The 23,777-nt window shown below is 41.0% G+C and overlaps 1 protein-coding gene across 1 annotated transcript in view; it reads right to left on the bottom strand.

The window, feature by feature from the left end:
- Window positions 1-21,739, bottom strand: part of PLPPR5 (phospholipid phosphatase related 5) — a 106,123-nt gene extending 84,384 nt beyond the window's left edge. The window contains exon 1 of the mRNA XM_088022937.1: window positions 21,503-21,739. Within this exon, the coding sequence (XP_087879063.1) occupies window positions 21,503-21,739 (237 nt within the window). The remainder of the gene's footprint in view (window positions 1-21,502) is intronic.
- Window positions 21,740-23,777: the final 2,038 nt, after the last annotated feature.

Raw genomic sequence — 23,777 nt, 5'->3', positions numbered from 1 at the left:
CCTCTTCACAAAGCCAGAGTCACTGAAATACACTATCTATCCCTTTGGTCCCCAAACCTTCAGCTGGCGTTTACCTGATCTTTGAAAACTCTGACCTTAGGTGGGAGGGATTTACACAGCTCCAGCCCAAGGTCTGTGATTCAGGACCAAGTCTCTGCTGCTAATTCAAGCTGAACATTCTGGCCTATATTTGATAATGAGAATTATGTTCCTGAAATGCAATTTCAACTTTGTGCCTGAGTTCTGCTAGCTGGTCTCTGTTCCTGAGGCTCTCCTTTGGTCACCTAGTCAACACCCCCATTCCCCTAAGGAGGAGACTATCTGTTCCCATCTGTCCTCCTGGTACTGGAGTTCACCTGCTTAATTCTAGACAGCAGCAAAGGCCCTATTCTCTTATTTTGCAAAAGATTTTCCTCACACTCACCAGCTCCTAGATTCTGTCCAATGCCAGAATATGCAGCTACTCCCTGGGCCTCCCTTGACACATTTTCCCAGAATCCCTGTCTTCTGTAACTTTTCCTTCCACAGACCATGTTCTGCTGCAGGACCAGATGCCCAGAGCACCTTCGGGGGAGTCTACCCTTCTTTGTCCATTCCTCAATTGTTTCCATGCCCCAGACCTTCCTGACTTACTCCATTCCATTTGGTTACAAAGTGGGTCTCTGCCTTACCTGATACATGGTAATAGGTTTTGTATCCAATCTCACCTTTGCAAAGGGCATCCAGGAAGTGGGACCAGAAGAAAACAAATTCTGCACTATCCTCATCCGTTAACAAAAATCATGGCATGTGATTCATGGACTTGGAGATATACGGGAAGCTAAAAGAAGCACTGATCCATGAACAGAGATACCCTGAAGGCGGCGGCTGCGTATTTGCAGTATGAATAAAGTTGTCAACAGTGATATTTTGGCGAAAGTACTTGAAATAAAAGTACAAACATAGCCCATGCGTAATGTCAAACAATAAAGTGTTACATTCTCCGGATGTCTATCCAACCTGATCTGATGCCTCTGGTACCTGAACACAAATACAGACATAAGCTTCTCTCTCTCTTTCTTTTTAAGATTTTATTTATTTTAGAGAGAGATTGGGCACGAGCAGTGGGGAGGTAGAAGGAGAGGGAGAAGAGAGGCAGAGGGAGAAGCAGACTCCCCGCTGAACTGGGAGCCCAACACAGGGCTCAATCCCAGGACTCCAGGATCATGACATGAGCCCAAGGTAGACACTTAACCAACTGAGCCACCCAGGTACCCCAACCTTAGCTTCTCTTAATAGGGGTATTTGCTTGGAAAAAGATTGGCTGGAACCCAGGAACAGTAACATAATCAGAACCTTTCATAAAATGAAGCAAGAGAGGAATGCTTCTCCATTTCCAAGACACCTGGGCCAAAGCTCTGCCACACCAACAAAGAATAAATAACATGTCTTCTTGAGGATAGTGATGGGCATCATGTTTGTCACTCTCTTATACAATTTTCCCACTTCATTGCAGGATCCTTTTTATCGTTTAACCTCCATGTCTAGCAAGTTGCCTAGCATGTAACAGATATTCACTAAGAATTGTGTGAATGAATGATTGAAAGAGGAAGGAAGGAAGGAAGGAGAAAGGTAGGTAGATATATAGGACTGTGATAGAACTGCAGTCTTTAGGGTACTTGCTGCCACCATGTGTGCTGGAGATAAAACATAATCCTATTGTTTAAAAAAAAAACAAAAGCAAGAACGCCTAAATGGTGCCATGAATAACCTTTCTCCACAACTTCATGAACATATACGATGAACTGGCAAAAGGGGAGAATCCACACACAGTCATGAATCTTTCACTCCCACAGCAAGACAATGTGGAAGGGAAATGTGTAAAATGTCCCGATCCAAGTTTAAGTTTCAAAAGTACTCTAGTATTTTCTTGATGAAAAAGAGTATTGTATTTAAAAAGGGGTTTTTAAAAATCATATTTGAAACAGTTACAGTAAACCAAGTGTTTGTTAATTTGAGGAACCATCTTTAAAAATCTATTCAGGTCTGTCTTCTGAAGTACAGATCAAAATGGTGCATATCACAACAGTATTCGCCACAATTAGAGAAAAAGTAGACTAGGAAATGATGAAGTTTCTTTAAAATAACAGGGGGAAATAAAAGTCTAGATCTGCCCTGCGAATACAGTTGCCACTAGCCTTGAGTGCTTGGCTGTCGATCACTCAAAAGCTGGCTGGTACAAACTGGGATGTGCCATAAGAGTAAAACATGCCCTGGATTTCAAAGACTTTGCACAAAAAGCCATGGGACATAATTTACTGGCAAATTTTTATATTGATTACCTGCTAAAATAATATTTTGGATATAGAGAGTTATGTAAAATATATTATTAAAATTAGTTTCACCTGTTTTTTTAAGCTTTTATTTATTTATTTCAGAGAGAGAGAGAGAGAGAGAGGGAGGGCATGCACAAACAAGGGGAGCAGCAGAGGAAGAGGGAGAAAAGAGCAGAGAGCCTGATGCGGGGCTCATTCCCAGGACCCTGGGATCATGACCTGAGCCGAAGGCAGACACTAAACTGACTGAGCCACCAAGGCACTCTAGTTTCACCTGTGTTTAATTTTTTAATATTAAAAAATTGTGGCTACTCTAAAACTTAAAATATGGTTTGCATTATATTTCTATTGGATCTTATGGAGCTAGATTCTATTTTTACATCCCCTGGCCCATCGTTATTGCAGATGGCTCAAGAGGTCCTGGGTTTTCAGAGGAACCAGAGCAGAGGGAAGAGCTAAAGAGGTATCATGGGTATAGATTTTTAAGTATTTACTTAGCATGCATAACTGACTGGTCTTCTAGGGTAGAAATATAAAATCATACATGAGCAGAGCTTTTAGAAAACTTTCCATCATGTTTCTTTATTATAGTGTCTTAATCTTTAAACGATAAAATCGTCTACAATAGGGATTCCACTAAACAACTGAGCATACATCTGTGGATGGATTAAATGAATACACGTGAAACTCTAGTGTGTGGTATGCGTTTTTGAATCAACTGTCCTATTATTTGTCATGCTCCTGAATTAAGAGTTCTGACATGTCAGTCACATCTGAGGTCCAACCTGCAACAACCCATTTACTATCCATTATTCCTACATAATCTGATTAAAACAAACAGACCAGAGAATCAACTCACAAAATCTGTACCTTGTTTTTTTGCTACCTTCTTTTCTGAAAGCAATGTTACTATTGTTTCTATGGACACATGCTAATATATCTACAATTTCTAACGTCATTTTTCTTGGCCATGATTTTCTGCTGATCAACTAGGATTTTTAAGTAACATTTTACAGACACCAGCTATTTAAATGCAGCAAGTTCGATAAACTCCTCTAAGTGAACCACTCCCTTCCTTTATCTGGTTCCTCATCTTGACATTATTTAAGTATACCTTCTTCCCGGTATGTTTTTAATCAGGTTAGTTTCCCTGTAAGTGTCGAATGCTCACAAGTAATTTGCTAAGGAGGGGTCTCTTATCTCCTGGTATGTAGAGAAAGCTCTTACAGAACCTTCACATCATATGTAGTAGATAGGTACACTGTAGTGGATGAAGCTTTTGGAAAGTACCTGTAAATTAGTCCTGTAAACCAGTAACCAAAGAAAGCAGATGATAAGGACATGGTGGAAGGGCATGAATGCTCTTTCAAAATGCCCACACAAAACTCAATCAAAACTACCTCTGGTGTTATGAGCTACAAACTAGGTCATGAATATAACTTGAAACAAAAGTTGTAAAATCTTTTGACGGCCCCAAACTTCTGTTTATCAAGAGCAAAAGGAGAAAAGCAGAAATGAGTTTAAATTCCCCTACGGTCTATGATGGCCAAGTCGCAACTATGAATTCCTGACTCTTTTATTTCTTTTTAAATTACCGGAATTTGCCCACTCTCCTGGCACACAGAAGACAGTCAATGAAAGTTTAGTGAAAAAAGAAAGGAAGGAAGGGAGGAAAGGAGAAAGAGTGGGAGGAAGGAAGAGAGACATAGGAGAAAGGAAAAGAGGCTTGGCTTGGTTGATTCACAAACAACATAGCTGCCATCTGAATGAACGGTGTTAGCTATGACAAATGTAGGATCTGACAGCGACACTTGTGGACTTTACGCCATGGCCATGCCTTGGTGTCAGTGTGTCCTCACCCCTCCACGCATTCATATACACACAATCTGGATGGCTCAGAATTCATGCCTTTGCTAATACTTTAATATATTAAAAAATCTTTATTCATATCACATACCCAGTGGCAGGACAGCTTCCTTTTTTATGGTACTATGAGAATCCACAGCCCTCATGTTTACATTTTTATTATTTCTGTTTATCTGGGATCCTACATCAATTAAAAATAATTTGGGAAAAGCAGAATTGAAAAGAGCAGATATGAAAAGACAGTTAAATACAAATAGACCCCAGGTAATATTAAAACACCCAATATATTTTTTTTAATCTCCATCTTATTTAATGATCTTACTGGTCTAGCTGTTTTCTCTAATTCAAAACACCCACAAGACATAAATTTTTCCAGTTGTTTATTTCAACCCGATATTATCTTAATTCACTAGCCGAATATGTTTATATTTCTAGACCTACCTCATCTTACTTTATAATGCTACATTTTCAATTGGCATCTCAGCTATTTGATGTTCTTATGGGATTTTTATCTCATCCCCTAAGTTCCTTTGCTCCATCAGTGATGGTTCATTGTTGCATTCAGACTTGTTCCAATTATACATAAGTTACTGCTCTCTTCACTTGTTCCTAACTCTGTCCTTCTACAAACTCCTTACGCAATCAAAGGGACAAATAGATGAAAAACTCCTCCTGGATCCCCTCAATACATTATTAGCGTGTCACTGGAGGGTGGTGGAAAAAGAATGGGTTTTAGAACCAAGAAGACCCTTCTGGTTTCAAATTACTTAACTTTATTTAAATTACTTTTAATTTTTTTGAGTCTCAGTTTTTTCTTTCGCAAAAGGGTGATGGTAATACAAAATGATAGAACGGTTGTGAAAATTAAATTAGCCTCTCCCAACATTAACATGTGCAAAAGCACTAGCTTCTTTATAATGAGCACCTACAACAAGAAAGCTGAGAATCAACAAGATCAAGTAACTGGCCCTGTATTACACAAGTCAGTAGTAGATCCAGGATCCAAACCCAAGTAAAAGTTGGTTCTAAATCTATCTCAATAAATATTAGTTCTCTTTCCCTTCTAACCGAATCCAAACATACCTACGCCTAGTGGAAGCATCCTGTCACTGAGTAGCTAAAATGCCATGTTCCCGGAGAAGCCTTCTCCATAGCCTAAGTCCACACTGATTCTTTTCTCTCTCTTTTTCAAAAAGATTTTATTTATTCATTTGAGCACAAGCAGAGGGAGTGGCAGGCAGAGGGAGAGGGAGAAGCAGACTCCCCGCTGAGCAGGGAGCCCCACACAGGACTTGATCCCAGGACCCTAGGATCATGACTTGAGCCAAAGGCAGATGCTTAACCAACTGAGCCGCCCAGGCGCCCCAAACTGATTATTTTCTTTGCTAAGCTACCACAACATTTCACTAGATATTCATTAACACATCAAACAGTGACTGAGTGCCTCCTAAATCCTAGTCCTTGGACAAGTTTTTGAAATGTTAAGTTTACTTCTGCATGAGCCTCGATCCTTGACTAGACTGTAAACCTCCTGAGGTCAGCGGAGTCCTCATTATTTTCACACAGGTTGCCCTTGTCTTTATTCACAGCAAAGTAGTTTACAAACAACAGTTCAAAACACCAGGGACATGTTCTAATCTAAGCTCTGCCACTGTTTTGGCTGCAAGACTGTGAGCAAATCTAATTTTCCTGAGCCTGGGTTTTATCATCTCAACATGATTATAATATCCATGTTGCATGATTATCGTGAGCCATTCTGTGAACGACAGAGTTTACACAAATGTAAGGGGTCATGTTGTTGCTATTGTTGATGTCACATTACTATTAACGAATGCATGAATATCAGAATGAATGTTCTGCAGATCACTTCTGCACTAGCAGCTGTAAGGTCTAAAGTTTGGTTCCACACCAATGCTTTCTTAATTCCGTTACCCTGTATCTGTTGTTTAGACTCTGCTCAGAATCGGTTTCTGAGCTCTGATGGCGGTTTGCTGGGAAGTGTTCCTGGTCTTGGCTGCTGGGGATCCTGATGTGGGCTGCTAAACCCCAGGATTGTGGACTGTGTGTGGGGGGCCCCATCTTAGCACCCTGTTCTGTCCCTCGGCCTCCCCCCAACCCCCGGATTTGCCTGTTCTGACCAGCCCGCCCTGTCTTACTCACGTGTACTTTCATGAAACCGCACTGCATCTTTGCTTCTTAAATATGGCCCTGCTCCCCCCTACTTCTCAGTGTCCCAGTTCCAGGCTACCATCTCTGCGGGAACCCTGGGGCAGCACTGGCCTCTGATGACCAGCTGACCCTCTAGGAGAGCTACTTGCCAGAAGCCTGCCTGCCCATCCAAGCTGCCATCCTCACCTTGGCCTTCTCAGTCCAAAAGGTACCACCAGCCCCCTAGTTCCTGTCATCAAATCCATGTCAGGTGCAAAGGCTCCTCATCTTCTGGGGGAAAAAAAACACTCCAATCTTGTGGTCTGTCTGAATCTCCCATCTCTTTTTTCCTATGCTCAGCTTTTCCGGGCTTGGCCGTTTATATATTGCTAAAGCTTGGACTGCTTCAGCTCCTTATTGTTTGTTCTTGCCATGCCGTTAACCTGACTGCTTTTGCATGCTTCCTTTGCAACCTTTCATGTGTTTCCTCTTTCTGATTCCTTTAAGTTCTCCCTTCTAAGAAAATGAAGCCAAGACACTAGCATATTCACATCATAAAATTTATGCAAATCCAATTAATCTAATCAAAGCTTGTTTGTATAAAAGCCTGTCTTATGTGCTTTTTAAAGTCACTTCCCATGAATGGAAATCTTAATTAGATGACTAAATTTAGAAGGATAGAGCATCTTGCAAGAAAATCAAGAACATTTAATCCTTAATACCATAAACTGGAAAATATGAATTTCACCTACCAAGAATAGTACTGTTCGGTTTCACATAAATTTCAATCCATGCTTTCTAAAAGAACTGGAATATCATGCCCTCACATTTCTAGAGCTACATAGAGATGTATATATTTCCCTTGAAGTTCCAATTTAAAATGAGGAGATTAAAGATATTTACTACACAGGTGAGCACACCTGTTACGTAACTTAGAAAATACAAGTCAAGATGTCTTAATTATAGAAGCAAAACATAGCAATGGTAACAAAAATATCCTTGCCAATTTAAATTTTAATTGTGTATATCAACATAAGCTTTCATACTGTACTAATATTGATCTTTTAGCATTGTCTATGTTGCAAACAGTGATTGAAAATCATGTAATTTGTGTGTCAGAGGGGTTATCTTCTTAGTAACTATCTAATTAAAAGTTTGTCTCACAGCAGTATTTTTATTTTAAAGTAAGAAAACATAAACAATCGGCAGCCAAGATCGATGTGATGACTATTTCCCTAGTTTCCTTAAAACTCTAAAACAATATTCTAATGTTTTTCTTAGAAAGTTTACTAAATTAAAATCAGTCACATAAACAGGATTACTTGTAAGACAGGCAGATTTAGATGTCCCATTTTGCAGACAGACATAATGAGGCTAGGAGATTGGAATGCATATCAAAGGTTTACCTCTTCATGCTGGGAATCCCTGCATATTATTTTAATATATTACTGTAATGTATTTTCTACCATGCGTCCTTATGTTCTGAACCTAATTACTTCTGTGCTATATACCTTTCCATTACGGACATTCTTGGAGTGCCTTCAACCTGGGAAGGTTTCTCCAGCCTAAATGATTTTGCATATGTATGCTCTTGCCCTCCCCTCACAGCCCTGACTAGCTAAGGTCACTTCCTTTCAGAAATCTCTCTCATCATTCCTTCTATCTTCCTCTCCCAGGCCTGTTTTCGGAATTAGTACATTTTAACTTTTCACTGACACTGAACTTCGACTTCCTTGAGGACAGGGATCCTTTCTTCCATCTTTGAATATGTAGAGCCTATTACACATGCAAAGCTTTGTCCAGGGAGAATTAACTGTTTTTTAATGGATAAATGAAGGAATGAATTACTGAATACCAGATCATTGTACTTCAGTGTGATTGCTAGCAGGTTATTTCACTTGCACCCATTGGATAAGGTGAGGAGCTAATTTGCACTTGGCTGATTTTTCACTCTAACTGGGAAATCCTGAATTTCAGGGGAAAGTATCCATAAACAATAAAATCCTAATTTCATTTTCCTGGTTCTTTTTAAAGTTAATTGAAGTTGTAAGTGATTTGCCTGCCCAAGCAGCATTAAATCTTTCTTTACTCATTAATGTCATTTTCTAAAGTACCAATAATTTTTATCACTCTCTAAGGAAACAAACTCTTCTCAAAAACAGTTCCATGTATTGAGTCAAATGTTTCAACTCTTAATTCAGGATTACTAATGAAAACGTACAGAGTGTAATTCAGAGATCTGAGTGACTATAAAATCATGACTTATTTCATTTAGAAACTCTGCCAGCAGGGCACCTGGGTGGCTCAGTTGGTTGGGTGTCCAAGTCTTGATCTTGGCTCAGTCAGGATCTCAGGGTCCTGAGATTGAGTCCCGCCCGCATAGAGCCCTGTGTTGGGCTCCATGCTCAGGGCGGAGTCTGCTTGTCCCTCTCCCTCTGTTCCTCTCCCCACTCGTGCTCTCTCTCTCTCGCAAATAAATAAGTAAAATCTTAAAAAAAAAAAAGAAAAATTCTGCCAGCTAGCTGAATCCTACAACAGAAGATCAAAAAAAGTTTTCTGATTTACCAAGTAGATGAATTTCCGATGTAGAATGTATTAGCTATTTAATTTACAAAACAGAATGGAAGATGATGTCCTCTTTAAATCCACTAATTCATTCTAAAAAATAGGGGGGGAAGTATTGAAATATAGAATATGAAGAACCTGATGAAGAAAGAGCATATGCTACAGAAATGCTTACAGAGCGACAATTTAAAGTTATAAAAGTTTGTGCTATGGACAATTAAAGACATGGGGAAAATAGTGGTTATAGAAGCAAAAGTATGATGATGTTAAAGATTTTTAAAACAAAATGATAGGTGTTTGAAATATTCTCCATTTGAAGTGAATATTTTGAACTATATTTTAGATAACTTTGATTACATTTTTAAAAAATGAATGTACATGGGGATAATATCTGAAATTAGGGACGAGTGGTAACTAAACTAAAACATTAAGATTTGGGATTTGGAAAAATACTTTGGACTTTATAACATAAATATCTAGGAATGGGTACCCCAAATAATTTTAATTCCTGCTTCTCCAATTGTGTTTTCTTAAAATACATTAATAATTACTTATACCTACCATTTGAAAGGCATTATATCAGGCACTATGTGGTGAGCAAGAGGCAAAAATATACAAGACATATTCACTGATTTTATAACATACAAGACAAATTTGCTGAATTTATAATCTCCTGACGGCCAAAATATTTATATGTAATTAACTACAATACATAAATATGTAGTATACTACATTGTATATGTGACATACAACAGGAAGCATTTTAACAGTCATCTGATTGCAAGACCGCAAATCCAATTAGAAGATGTTGCCTGGAGTTCTGCCACAATGATTAAAAACCCAGATCATTTTTCTGAGGGCTGCATAATATTAAAAAAAAGAGAGAGAGAGAAAACCCAGATAAGTCTCAGTTGGAAAGAAAATGCCACAATCTCTTAGCGATGTCTACTGTGGTCATGGGAGGGAGACAGTGCACATCATTGTGCAGTGTTTTTGCCTACTCGAAGAAAAGTTTAGTCTACTCCCTTCACAGATGGGATAACCACAAGGAGAATTTGTAGTGACCCCAAGGCTAATGCTTAAAGAAAACAGTATGCAGAACCTCTGACGTATTTGCCAGGGGTGAAAGTACAGTGGGAACACATCATTCAGGGCTGGTGCCACGCTATAAAAACAGCACATCTCAAGTGAGGTCAGACGTGAGGGCCAGAATGGCAAAATGGACTCAAATCCATGCCATGTGAATATGAAAATTTTAAGTCTCAAAAAAAAAAAAAACAAAAAACAAAAAACAAAGGAGTCAAAGAACCGAAGAATAACACCATATATTGGGAGACCATCCAGGGTGTTCTATGTGGCTTCAAATGGTGAGAGGCCTGGGAGCAGACAACTCAGAGAGACAGACTTTATTTCATTGTAAGGTAAAGGGTCCTAATAGTGACACTTGTTTCACACACACAAAAGGCTATCTGAGGAGCCATGAGTCAGTCAGTCTCCTGCCCCAGGTAGTGTTCAAACCCTTCCAAACCAGATATATAATGACACAGAGGCTGGAAAGCTACTTGATCTTCTCAAGGTCTCAAAGGCAGTAAGCAGCAGAGTAAGGAGGAAAGCTCACTACCTGTCAGGCCAGTGAGTCATTCTCTTCCCTCTCTCCCTCCCATCTATCCTTCCTTCCTTCCTCCCTCCTGCCCTCCCTCCCTTCCTCCCTTTCTCCTTCCCTCCCTCCCTTCCTTTCTCCCTTCCTTCTCCAATCTCTCTCTCCTCTTAATTTCAAATCATCATGAAACCTGCATATATACAATCTATTACTAATCCCACCAATAGCATTCACTATTTCCATACAATAATACATTATTGCTACTGTTCCTTTTATTGGTCTCGCTGTCTCTCCAGCTCCCCATCCCACACCCGCAACTACACTTTTATGGAAAGTATGTAAGAGGACAGACTATTATTCAAAAAGGATTTTAAAGGCAAGGTAGATCACTGTTGACTAGAAGCATCAAAGGAGGAGTTATGAAAGAGGTGGGATTGGAGTTGCTTAAAGACTGGAAAATATTTAAGCAGATGGAAATGAAGAGTAGAGAAAATAACATAAAGCACAGCATAGCAGAAAACTGATTTCTCAAGTCACTGCTGTTTCACAGAAAATGGCACTACAGGATCGGACCAAAAATTTCTACAATCATTTTACTAATATCCCTAAGTCCCTTCAAAAAAACAAACGACTTCAAAATATACAAATATATAAATGTCTATGCTTTTCCTTGACACACACACACACACACACACACACACACACACACACACTACTATTTCTTCCATGCCTCTAACTAGTTGCCAAACTTAACATAATGACTCTGCCTTGGGTGTAGTAGATATGCTATATGTTAATTATATATAGTGTTATATTATATTGTGTTATGTTAAAATCACAGTATAAGAATTTGGAATCTGTGCATCAAAAATGGGTAGGTTTTAGTTACATCCACTTGTGGCAAGTTTCAAATGTAGTTTTACTTTTTGTCTGAAAAGATTTGATGTTAGAAGCATAAAAGACATCATAGAACCAAACAATTTGAGAATTAAATATTCTTTTTCCTTATCTGCCACTACCTCTTCACTATCACAGACAGTGCCAATTGTGAATGTAATATTCAGTGAAATCTTTTCGGTCAACAGTATAAAAGCCACAAAGAAAAAGCTACCATAATAATCACATACTCTTCATCTCTCTCTCCCAGCTAATAGTGCTATGGGGAGCAATTCCTCGCAGGTGGTCTTAGCCCCAGCAGGAGTATGGCATAAAATTTGGTAAGGGGACAAGGACCATCCCTGTGTTAAAAGCATGTAACTGCCATTCTGCTGAGGTATGTCAACTTTCTTGCTGTGGGGTTATGGGCTACTTGCTTAATCCTTTTGTGCCTCAGTGTTCTCATCTGTAAATTCAGATAACAATTGTGTCTCCAATGACAGGAGGATTCAATTGGTTAATATGAGTAAATATTTACCGCAATGCCAGATATATACTCAGTGCCCACATATGACAGCTGTTTGTGTCATTCCTCATTAGTTACATGGCCTTGGGCAAGTCACTCAATCTCTCTGGCCATTCATTTGAAGATCAAGAGATGAAACTAAATGATTTCTAAGGCTGCTTTCATGACTAACAAATCCCAGCTACAAAGAAGAATCTTCTAACATTGGATTCACAAATCTTTTCCAAAAATTGAATGGCAGAAAAAGCGTAATAGTGTGGCTTGAATAAAGTGTCTACTGGATTCCTATATCTGTATTCTAGACTTAGCCCCAGGAGAAATAAAAAGGGGGCCCCAAGTAATCATGTGATTAGGAGCCAGAGAGAAGAAGAAACAAAGGTCTCTCTGTGAAAGACCAAAAGGGTTGTCACATAGTTTTGACTAAGTCGCTTCATTTAGTTTAGTAATTGAGCGAACCCAACACTTCAAAGGCACGTGTGAAGGAAGAGGTCATTATTACCAATCCAACGATATTATTTTGTTTTTTAATTGGAAATGTCAGGAATTCATTTTAAATTACAAGATGAGGTTCCAGGTGCACTATCTCTATCCAAGACTGCTCAATTTTGGTGTCTGTGAAATCTTGGCATTCTACTTTGATGAGGTCTCTGGAAATATAAGATGCTTCTCAGTGTGAAAAGTGCTTCTGTGCACCTCAGTGTGAGAAAAAGCTAAATCTGAAACCTCAATAAAAAAATCTTGATAAAAAAGTACAGTTTTTGCTGGCGCTACTGAAAGCACTCTTTAAAAAAATAGGGATCATCACACGAGAAATACAATACACAATTTACTCAGAATAGAGGTTCTGGTTGTATCAACACAAATCTTGCTTCCCGTACACAGGAAATGCCACAAATTATTTTGGTAATACGTAGGTATGTCAGGACTACATTTGTATTTAACTGACCTATGATTTCATAAGTCTTTGATTTCACGATGCTGCTCTGAAAGATCTGAAGAAGGGAAAGATGGGTTTAATCCTGGTTTGGGGATTTACAGCAAATCAAGTAAGCTCTTGGAGCCTTATTTTCAAGGGTGGGAGGTGCTCAATGAATATTTGTTCAGGAAAAGAAGGAATGAGGAAGGCAGGGAGGAAGGAAGTCCTGGGAAGTCACTGGCATTTTATCAGGAAATGCCCAATCCAAAGAGGCTGCTACAAGTCTTTTTGCTATCTGTATGTTAATTAATAACTGATTTATTTGCATTATGGATATAAAAGTAATTTTTATTGATGAAAGTAATGACTTTTAATTAGCATGATGAATGCTAAAAATAGAATCTTTACGGTGAAATTAAATATCTTCAAGCTATGTGGATTGACTAAAATAATTTGGAGATACTTTCCATCCTTGAATGAATAAACCGTAAGACTCCAGTGAGGTCGGTAACCTATACCCCAATGGCTTGTTCTCAGTGGATCCCAGGTCCAGCCATTGGTTTAGGAGGAATTCTGCATGAAGCATGTCAGTGCAAGGGCACAGAATCCCCCCTTGTCTGTGATGAACCTTTCATACACTTAAACACCTCAAAAGACAAAGAGCTGCCAGTTCACTGAGCTTACAGAACAGGGCATATGGACTTTTTTGCCTGTTTTAATGAATGGTTATTAAGTAACTGCATGCTCATCAGAATTTGGTCATTACAACCTCATCATCACAAACTTAGTTCGTGCCTGGATAACTTATCTACTGAAAATAACTGAAGAGTTAGGTATGATGAAATCAGCTTTAGTCAGATTACAATACCCTGACTTTGGGATGCTCAAGTCTAGTGATGGAAATAGGAATAAAAATAAATACAACACAAAGCACAATATAAGGTTATTTTAATACCACAATTTGTTAAAGAGGCTGAGTCCTAGAAGAGAAAAACTTGGAAGTCCAAGAGATTTCCTCAGACGAGTTAGTGCTAAGTCTGACAGATACAGCAGAATGTTCCAGAAAATTGGTTTTTTTGGGGGGGGATGGATAACGGGGGAGCATTATAGAGGTTAGAATATTTGTATATACAAATATCTATGTATACTAAACACACATACACACATATACACATTCACTCACTGAGAAATGTCCACCAAAATACTGCCTTTAGAGTTCTAAATGCACCCGGTCTGGAAAAAAAATCTTTCAGATTCTGTTTTTCACAACAACAACAACAAAAATAACAAAAAGTGGTGGTTTTACTGACAGTGATTTTCAAACTACACCTGTCATAATAAGACTAAAAAAATAACCAGCCTGCTGAGTGAAAAGTGGCATTCTCAGAAATAGTTTAAATAGTACTGAATATAGAACTCCATTTCACATATTTTAAAATGTCTTCCATCTAAATGATATCCTTTATGATTTTCCAAAGTCTGTTAAAAGGATCCTCCTAACTATGGGTTAAGATCTCTGAGATCAGAACTTGTCTCTCAGCTTGATGAATGGAAATGTTGAGCTGTTCTATTGGCCATTCCACTTGTTCTAAAAACCAATGAAGTTTTGTCTTTGGACATGTCTTTGAACATCCCCTTGTCATGTCTGGTTGTAACTGAGCCTATACATTAACAACCATACGGATACTGTAAACAGCACACTGAAACATAATTAATATGCTTTAATTCACCTCTGTCTTCTAGGGATGCCGCCATTTTATGTTGGGAATCAAATTAGTGGGAAACTACATGCAGCCAACAGAGCACGGGACTTGAAGTAATAGATTCAGATCCTAGATGTGTCATTTACCAGCTGGAGTGAAGTGCTAAAGCTCCCTAGATGTGTTACTGCATATACTACATGAAAGGGTTAAAGTGAAAAGTAAATAGTTTGCCTCATTCGTTCCACAGAAATGACTAAGTACACCTGATGTCATTTCACTGTGCACTATCAATAAATATTATTGGCATTTATGCTAAAAGAGCAGCTATCAGTTATTGCGTACTTAACGCATGTTTATATTTAATTCTTATAAGGTATCATGTTCAGTACCACTGCCTCAATCTTACAGACAAGAAAACGAAGGTTTGCAGCTATAACTTCATGCATAATGTCCGAACTCTTGAAGGGCAGTGCATATACCTTACTCATTATACAAATTCAGGCAATAGCATTGTACCTAGTATATAGTAGGTACATTATCATCACTTGAAACTCTTACAAATAATGTCTTTTTGGAACAATGCAAATTTAAAAATTAATAAGATACAGTGCATACTTAACAGACAGTATCAATATTGCTCCTTGGAAACACTATTTTGTTTCAAACTCTACAAATGAATAGGAGGTAGTCATACTGTGAGTGGTCATAACCATCTCCAATGACCAGCTGAGTATATAACCCACGTAATCTGCTCGCATTATGTTTTCTTCATATTGTCTCCAAAGTATATTCTCACCTATTTGATTCTCACAACAACTCAGAAAAGTAGAAAGAAGTCAGTCCACATTTTTCAGATAATGTAACTGGCTCAGAAAAGCACAGGGATAAACGAGTGATAAGGGTTGGAGCGGACAAAGAAGACAGGAAGATAAAAGGAGAGAAAGGGATGGGGAGGAGGAGAGGCAGAGGAAGAAGGGAAGAGAGAGAAGGAGAAGCAGAGGAACACTAGCTGCTTTTCAGACCAGCCCCTGCTTTCCCCTCAGCATCACCATCTCCTTACCAGTATGCAAAGTGGAGGGGATCTTTGGAAAAAGAACGACAAAATGGAATGTAGGGGGGGAGGGAAAAAATGAATGAATGAATATGAATGAGACTATCTAAGTGAAACAAGGTCCTAAGAGACATAAGGACATAGTATGGCTCTAACTTTTAGGGAATCTTGGGTATCTCTGACAATCCAATAAAGCTATGGAGGCTCTTACTAGAAAAATGTGTGCGTGCGGGTGTGTGTGTGTACATAAATAGAGTATTTATACACAATTTCAGTGTGTTCACTGCACCCCAAATTTAGTGCTAGGTCCCACTTTAAGAAACATGCCTTAGAAATAGAGGACCCCCCCCCCACTGTTTTGTGCAGATCTAGAACGGGAGGGTGGTTGCACTTGAATGCGGCTGCCTGCGGCACTGTATCAGGGTATGCCACAGAGATAAGAACCATGGCTTCCCATCAGAATAACAGAAATATCTTTGAATCCCTTCTGCTGCCACCCACCTCTCCACAACATTTCAAGCTTAACAGGAAACAAAACAATCTCCTATACTACACACTGAAACCATTATCTACACTGGAACACGAAGCTTCTGGTCAAACCAGAAAAACTGAAATGGAGGATAAAGATTTGAGAAAATTTTGATTCCTCTAGTACTGAATCACTATGACCAAAAATATGGAAAGATCTACTTAATGGGTTAGGATCAAGGTGCAGAACAGAAGAACTAGAGGCATAGGCTTTGACAATTGTGGCACTGGTGACGTGGGACCCCTGGTTGGCACTCCATCCTCTTCACATCCAGATTTCCTTCATGAGCTGAAGGTAAAAATTAATGAATTTAAATAATTTGATACAAGTCTGACACACAACCTCACTAAACATCGTATTTCCCATCTATAAGTGCATTTAAAGATAGCACTTATGCTTAAAGAAAGTACCACCATGGTGAGCGTTCAATGAAGTAATGCACTAAACGTATCTAACACAGTGTCCGCTGCATACGAAATACTAGCTAGTGTTGGCCTACTTGAAAATATAGAGGAGTCATCAGAGGTGACGTGATGCCAATAACAGAGTTCCGATTTTTGCTATTCTTGCTATTCACAGTCCCCAATTTTGTGGGCGAGTGCATTGAACTAAGTGGCCTCTGCCCACCTCTAATATTTTATCAGCTCTGGAATCCACTGACAAATGCACTTTGCTAGGTGCCTTAAATAGATTATCTTGATTAATCATCCTATTGGTAGCTAACATATTTAGCTGGGTACTCCTCAGACACATATGTGAAGCCATCTCATACTCATCATAATCCTGTGAGGCCAATACTCATATTATCTCCATTTTACAGTGGAAGAAACTGAAGCACAGAAAGACTGGCTCAGGTTCCCACAGTGGGAAAGTGGCAGATCTGGGCTTTCAAACCCAGACTCTAGAGTCTGTGATCTTAACCTCTAGATGCACTGCCTCTCAAGAGGTAGGCATTTTTATCTCCAGTTTATGAATAAGAAAATGTAGCCCAAGGTCACACATAGAGTAAGTGAGAGAAATGCAGATAAGAATCCAGGGTTGTCTGACACACAAAACTGTGCTTCTCCACACCATGCCACAGGCACGTGTCCCAGGAGTAGAAATAGGAGCGAGCACTCAGGATGAGGTTCACAGAAGAAGGTCTATGAGAAAGCTTCAGGCACTTTGATCTAACAAGACAGAGCTCTAGACATGAGATGCCTTTGCGTCATCATCTACCCCTGCCACAATGAGTGACTCCACACCCTTGGGACAACAGCAGCAGCTGCATCCCTCAGAGTCTCAGAGTCAAGAGGGAATTTCCTGAGGATGCAGACATAAAGAATTAGAGATGTTTCCTAACACTCGAATCTGCCCTGTTCACTGCTGGTTTTCTCTGCCTTGGTTCTGGCTCTATGAAGATGAATGTTCTAGCTCTGGTCTCCTTCAAATCACCTGTGTTGCTTAATGATCTAAGGAACAATAGCTGCTCATGGCCACTGTATCCAAATTTGGGGCACAGAAAACACTGTCATCACCAGTTCTTTTAATCGATGAAAAATCAAAGATCACTAATTAAATTTATATCTATAAATTATGTATGTGGTGCTTTGGCAAATGCTATACAGATCACACTGAACGGGACGTTTTCAAGGAGCTTATAAAACATGTCATCTTTGTAAATGAGCCCAAGTTACAGGCATTTTCTGCAAACACAAAGTAGTATTTCACAACACAAGACAGAGGTGAGGATAAAGAGTTTAAAATTCTTATATAGGTATTTTAATAATAGAAGAGCCCTATACTACTGTCCCCAAAATGTCCTAAAACACCACCCACCAGACAATGTCCCCAGTCAGTTCCAAACAAATTGAGAAAACCTTTCAGCCTGGCATTCCAGGACTCATCCGTGAGACCCAAGTCTTCCTACTCACCGTATACCCTCTGTGTTCCCCACACACCACTCTTAGAAACAAGACAAACCACTTGCTGTTTCAAGAGTACAACCTTCATTTTCTGTTACCAAGTGGCTCTCCGTGTAGCTGCTTCTGTGGTGTCCTGACTCAAACTCCATTCCAGCCTCTTCTTCAAGTCACCATTTGACTTGCCACCATTTTCTACGTGAAGCCTTTCCTCACCCCTCCAAATAAAAACGAGCTTGTCCTCTTCTGAACCACCAGAGGTCTTTGTGGTGTGTGTGTGTGTGTGTGTGTGTACACACTTCTTCTATTATGATGATTTATATTACGACCTTGGCATATTTACCTAATTTCCCAAATTAGGCAGTAAAAGCCTCAGGAATTTGGTTTATTTCTGAAGTCTCCTTTGTAACCTCTACTCTGTCTGATGTCGTGCTTGCAACACAGGAATTCAATAAACATTTACTGAATTATCATTTCATTAATAATGCCAATGATTTACTGATCTCTTATCTCTTATAAAGTATCCACTATGGGCCAAGTATGACATTTATATATTATATCTAATTGAATATACAAAATCCTGTGACTTAGGAAATTGAGGCTTAACAAGCTTAAATAAGTTGTTCAAGGTTACACAGCAAGTAGAGTTCCCAACTGTTAACATAGCAGCAGGATGTACTTTGGATCTGAATCCAAATTTGTTAGATTCCAAACCTGGGCTCCAAATCAACACTACATAAAAGTGATAAAACTGAAAAGATATATTGCTTTTGATTTCTAGATAAATGAATTTAGCAAGTATGAAACAAAACCACAGCTTGTGGTAGTAAGGAGAGCTAGTTTTCAAATTAATCTAAAGACTTAAAAAATGACTTTTGAAGGTTAAAAAATATACAATATGAAGAACCTTTATCACTACAGTCCAAGAAGTGTAAGAGATGGGGAAAGAGACTGAGGCGTTTATTTAGAAGAATAACTTATTAGTAAACTGCATTTGTATGTTATAATAGAAAAGACCTCCACTTGGGAATTTGACAAAGTAGGGTTAAAATTCTGAGTATAACATTTTTAGCCCTAGACCTTGGGCAGGTTACTTTATCTTTGTAAGCCTCAGTTTTTGCAAATATTAGGTGACAATAATAACAACTGCTTTCATAGATAATGCAAATGGTAGACAGGTATAAGGTATATAATTCAACAAATGATGGGCACGACTAGTGTTATTATTACTAATAATACTATTTTCATGTCAAGTGACTGTGCTAAGCCAGTGTTTTTCAGAAGAATGGAAAGGCAGAGAGGCCATTACCATTCCCAACCTCTCCCGTTGCGAGAGCGTACTATTTGGAAAAGCAGAAGGGGAAAAAAGGGCCAGCAGCGCCGCGAGCCTTTAGGATCCAATACTTCCTTCTCTTCAGATGGACCCCCTCCCAATTCTTTGTCTTGCAACTAAAGAACTGAATGTCAAAACATGGAAAGCAAGTCAGATCCTCCCTTTAAAAAACCCTCAATTTTTATTCTGTATGCCTGCCGCATTAGCCATCTCTCGTCTTCTCCCACAGAACGTGTTCTTTGGATGTAGTAGAAGTAGGATGGCATTTGGCATCAGTCCTATGGGCATACAAACATCACACCCACCTATTTTTATTTTCAGGTGTCTCCATTTTATTATCTGAACCTCAATGTCCTTAAATGTCATCTGGAGAGGAACGCTCTGAGAATAAATGCAGTCATAGCTCGTGTGCCCAGCAGAGTAGGCACTCAATAATGACTGATTCCCTTTCTCCTTCTAGCTTCCCCTTAAGTGGGAAATAATCAACATCTTAGGGCCAATATGTTCTCGTCTCTAACTGGCACCTGCCACCACGGATGGCTGGGTAGGATCTGAAAGGTGCTACCTCATTTAAATAAGACACAGAATGGTAATTACCAAGGGACAAGTTACAGACATTATTGATTATGGTTGCAGCCAAACCAGGGACCTGAAAGTGACAGACTTTTTTTCTTTAAAAACAAAAAATCCCAGAAAAATCTCTGAGCTATTCAGTCTCCCAGAAAACATGTGCCTGAGAACCCGTCTGCAGAAAGGAAAAAGAATTCCCCAAAATGACTAAATTTTCTTTCCTCTATCAGCTTTTCAAATGGAAGAGAGAGAACACAAACACGAAGGTGGATTTTTAGCACATTGCAATATTAAAAAACAAAACAAAACATTTTCTGGTGCAAGGTCTGACACTTTTCAAACCAGTATGCTGGAGCTGAACTCAAAGTCAACTATCATGGTACCTGTGATAAACGAAGTTACTTTGAAGTTACCAAGAAGTTCCTTGGTAGAATTCCATTATGTGTGTTAGGAACCTCTCATTATTTGGAAAAATATGAAATCATTTCCCCTAAAATCAAAATAAACATGAATATCCAAACCCAGTAGATACCACTGATGTTCTCAACATTCATTTGTGAAATTTACACATTCAACCACTGAAATAAGACTTCCTTTTCCCTTTCCTCTTCATTTCCTAATTTCCTATTTGTTATCTGTTGAGAGTTGAAAGAGAGAAGCCGTACCATTGGAAGGATACCTCCAATACTTTGACAATAACAGAGGAACCATAACGTTTTCTGAAGAAACACCACCAATTTTCCTACCAATAACTTTATACCATATTCACATATGTAAATTATTATGTGATCACCATCTTAATAATTACATATGTAGATCTGTGTGTACGTGTGTGCGTGCGCCTGTATACACACACGCACACACACAGAGTCCATAAATCCACAAGGCATTCTAAGCGAAGCTATCAGAGAAAAGGACTTCAGCTGCCCAGAGAGTGGAGCAGCCTTTAAATGTATCTTGTCATTTGGACACAGATCCTGCTTTTCAGCGAGCACTGCTGTCGGAGCCTCTTCATTTAGCAGTTTTCAATTTTTTTTTTTTTTTTTTTTAAGATATTTGTTCCCTGGTCAGCTTAGTCCCCCTGGCACTTTCATCTGAAAGGGAAGGGGGTGGTAAAACGGGAATGCGCGCCAGGACTCGGGAAGCAGGAGTCCCTTCCACACCCCTGGGACTGATGCCTTCTCCTCCTCGCTGGCCCGCTGCTCCTCAGCTTCCAGTCGCAGAGAGCCGGCGCCCGGCGGAGCAAGGCCACTGAGTGGATGAAGTAAAAATTCATCCGAGGGCTCACCTCCTCCCCGGCCCCGACCCCCATCCATCACTTCCCAAAGCCCCCATCCCTCCCATCCTCCTCCTCCCAGTCACCCTAACCCTGCACCACAGCAGGGGGGGTTGCGGGGGCGGCATGTGGGGGAGAGATGCGGGCTTCCTTCGCACCCAGCCCTGACGCGCCCTAGAAGAATGTCCTCTGGGGAAGGGGCTGCCCACAACTTGGAGGAACTTAGAAGGCAAAGCCGCCGCGCCCCGACCCTCAGCGGGGCCTCCACCCTGAACGTGAGGGGGGACCGAAGGGAGTCGACGCGAGGGCGGGCACCCCCGGGCTTACCACAAGCACGGGAACCCCGGCGGCCAGCGAGTAGAGGAGCACGGGGGGCACGGCGCTGCTGTCCTCCGGGCCCGGGTAGGGCTTGCGGTAGGCGCTGTCGTGGCAGAAGAAGCCCTGCACGTTCACGGTGAACGTGTCGGTGTACTCGAAGTAGTACGCCAGCATCACCGTCCCTGCCATGATCACCATCTGGAAATAGAGCATGCTGCTGGTGAGCGCGGCGGGCAGCAGGGGCATGCACGCCTCCCGGGCCGGGCCGAGCCAAGCGGGCGGCGGACGCGGCGGGCCCCCTCCCGGGTCCGCCGAGGCAGCCACCGGGGGCGCGGCGGCGGCGGGGGCGGCGGGACGACGAGGCGCGGGAGGAGGGATGGAGTCGCTGGAGGAAGAGGCGGAGGCAGGTTCGGGTTTCGAGGCGCCAGCAGGCTGCAGAGGAGGCGGCTACCCCCAGACGAGCCCCCGCTCCCCTCCCCGCCCCCCGCCCGCCGCAAGCGCCGCCCGCCCGGGCGCGGGGTCGCGCGGGAGGGCGGGGAGTCCCGGGCGACCGGCAGCGGCCGCAGCGCCCAGCAAGAGACCGTTCACGTTGCAGCAGCGCCTGGTGAAGTCCCCCGGGCCCGCCCGGAGGAGGCGGCGTCGGCGGACCAGGCGGCAGAAGCCGGGACAGCGGCACCTGTGCCCCTCGGAGGGCGGACGCAGTGGAGCTCGAGAAGCTCCTCGCGGGGGTAAAAACCGAAAAAGGGGAGGGGGAGGGGAGGCAGCAGAGAAGGAGCTTCTAGAAACTCCTTTCTGAGGCAGCAACTGGGCTGTTTAAGAAACCCGCACAACGCCTGGGAAAATGATGCGTGGCCGCGTCTTCGGAGCGCAAACCCCACCGAAGCTCAAAGTGCCGGATGCCGCGCTGCGAGTTTCACCCGGCGCTCCCTTGGATTCCTTAACCCCGCGCAGGACACACGCCAAGCGGTGGTTTCCAGGCACTGTTAGAAAAATAATCTCAGAGCATTTTAGATTCGGAGTTTCTCTGCCTCCCCTCTAGCTTCCTAGGGCTTTGCATGTAGAAACACAATCATAGTTCAGTAGCTCCAGAAGCAATCATCTTTTGTACCATGGCCCCTTCCTCCTTCATGTATTCTCCACTTGCTCATCTTCAGTCAGTCTCCCTTAAGCTGCTTGTGAGAGGAGGCATTGCAGGTTCCTGGCACCCAGCGGTGCCTGCCACAAGGGAACGGAAAAGGGCTATTTGCCTCATCTCGCTATTCCCCGAGTTCTGGGGAATTGCCGGGATTCCCCCAGGTCAGGGGAAAGGAGAGGGAGACCAACGTGGGCTCACACCACATGCGGACGAAACACACCCCTACATGGGCATACACGCGTGTGCATAGCTCTGTAAGTAGCTGCATATATGTAAAGAACCCATTTCGTGATGCCATGTGGGTCCCTGCGTGCAAGCTTAGGCAGCAAACTTGGGGGTGGAGGTGGGGGAGGACCGTAGCAGAGCCTGACACTGCTCACATCCTCCACTCTAAAGAGCAGGTAAGGAAGCGTTATGTTACAGACAAGGGGATGAAAATATTGGTAGAGCCCTTCCTGTCTCATTAAAATGTAGATTACTTTAGCAGGTTTCTGGAATATTCATTCATTTTAGTGGGTTGTACTTGATTTTTAGAGGTGGGTCTTTATCATCAGGAAAAAGCGACATTGGTAGGCTAATAAGGCCGTTTAAATTTGGCAACTGATTAGTATTTGGCAGAAGCAATGGCAGTGTGAATTGCCTTTAATGAGGGTTACCTTATCCACCACATGTTATTAAACATCATTTAATAACTACTTACTAGATAAAAGACACTGAACAACATGTATAATAAGCAATTTGGGGCAGTGGGAGGAAACGGTTCCTTAATGGACAAGAGTGGCTTACCATATTATGAAAATGTAACTACTACAAAGGCACATGATTTAAAGCCCCATTCAGAGAATCATTTTAAGACTGTAAGAGTGTTTAAACTGCTCTTCTGGCTGTACATAGGAATCTTCCAAACCTTTCTAATTAATAGAATTTTGGGAAAAATGGTCTTAATTTTTAAGGGTAGATTTTAAGGGTAATTTTGAATTAAGGAGAGTGATGTAGGTAATCGATACAAGCCAATGAAAACATATATTACTTTTGAAATTAAAATGCAGGTACTGCATTGTTAACATAGACTGTATGTTATCTGTATCTGTATTTGAATTAAGGAGAGTGATGTAGGTAATCGATACAATCAATACAAGCCAATGAAAA

Source organism: Eumetopias jubatus, unplaced genomic scaffold (assembly GCF_037043125.1).
Source record: "Eumetopias jubatus isolate StellerSeaLion01/CBP00866 unplaced genomic scaffold, mEumJub1_p1.0 scaffold_4, whole genome shotgun sequence".
Classification (NCBI taxonomy): Eukaryota; Metazoa; Chordata; class Mammalia; order Carnivora; family Otariidae; genus Eumetopias; species Eumetopias jubatus.
Note: the sequence above shows the minus strand (reverse complement) of the source record. Positions and strands in the feature narration are given on the sequence as shown.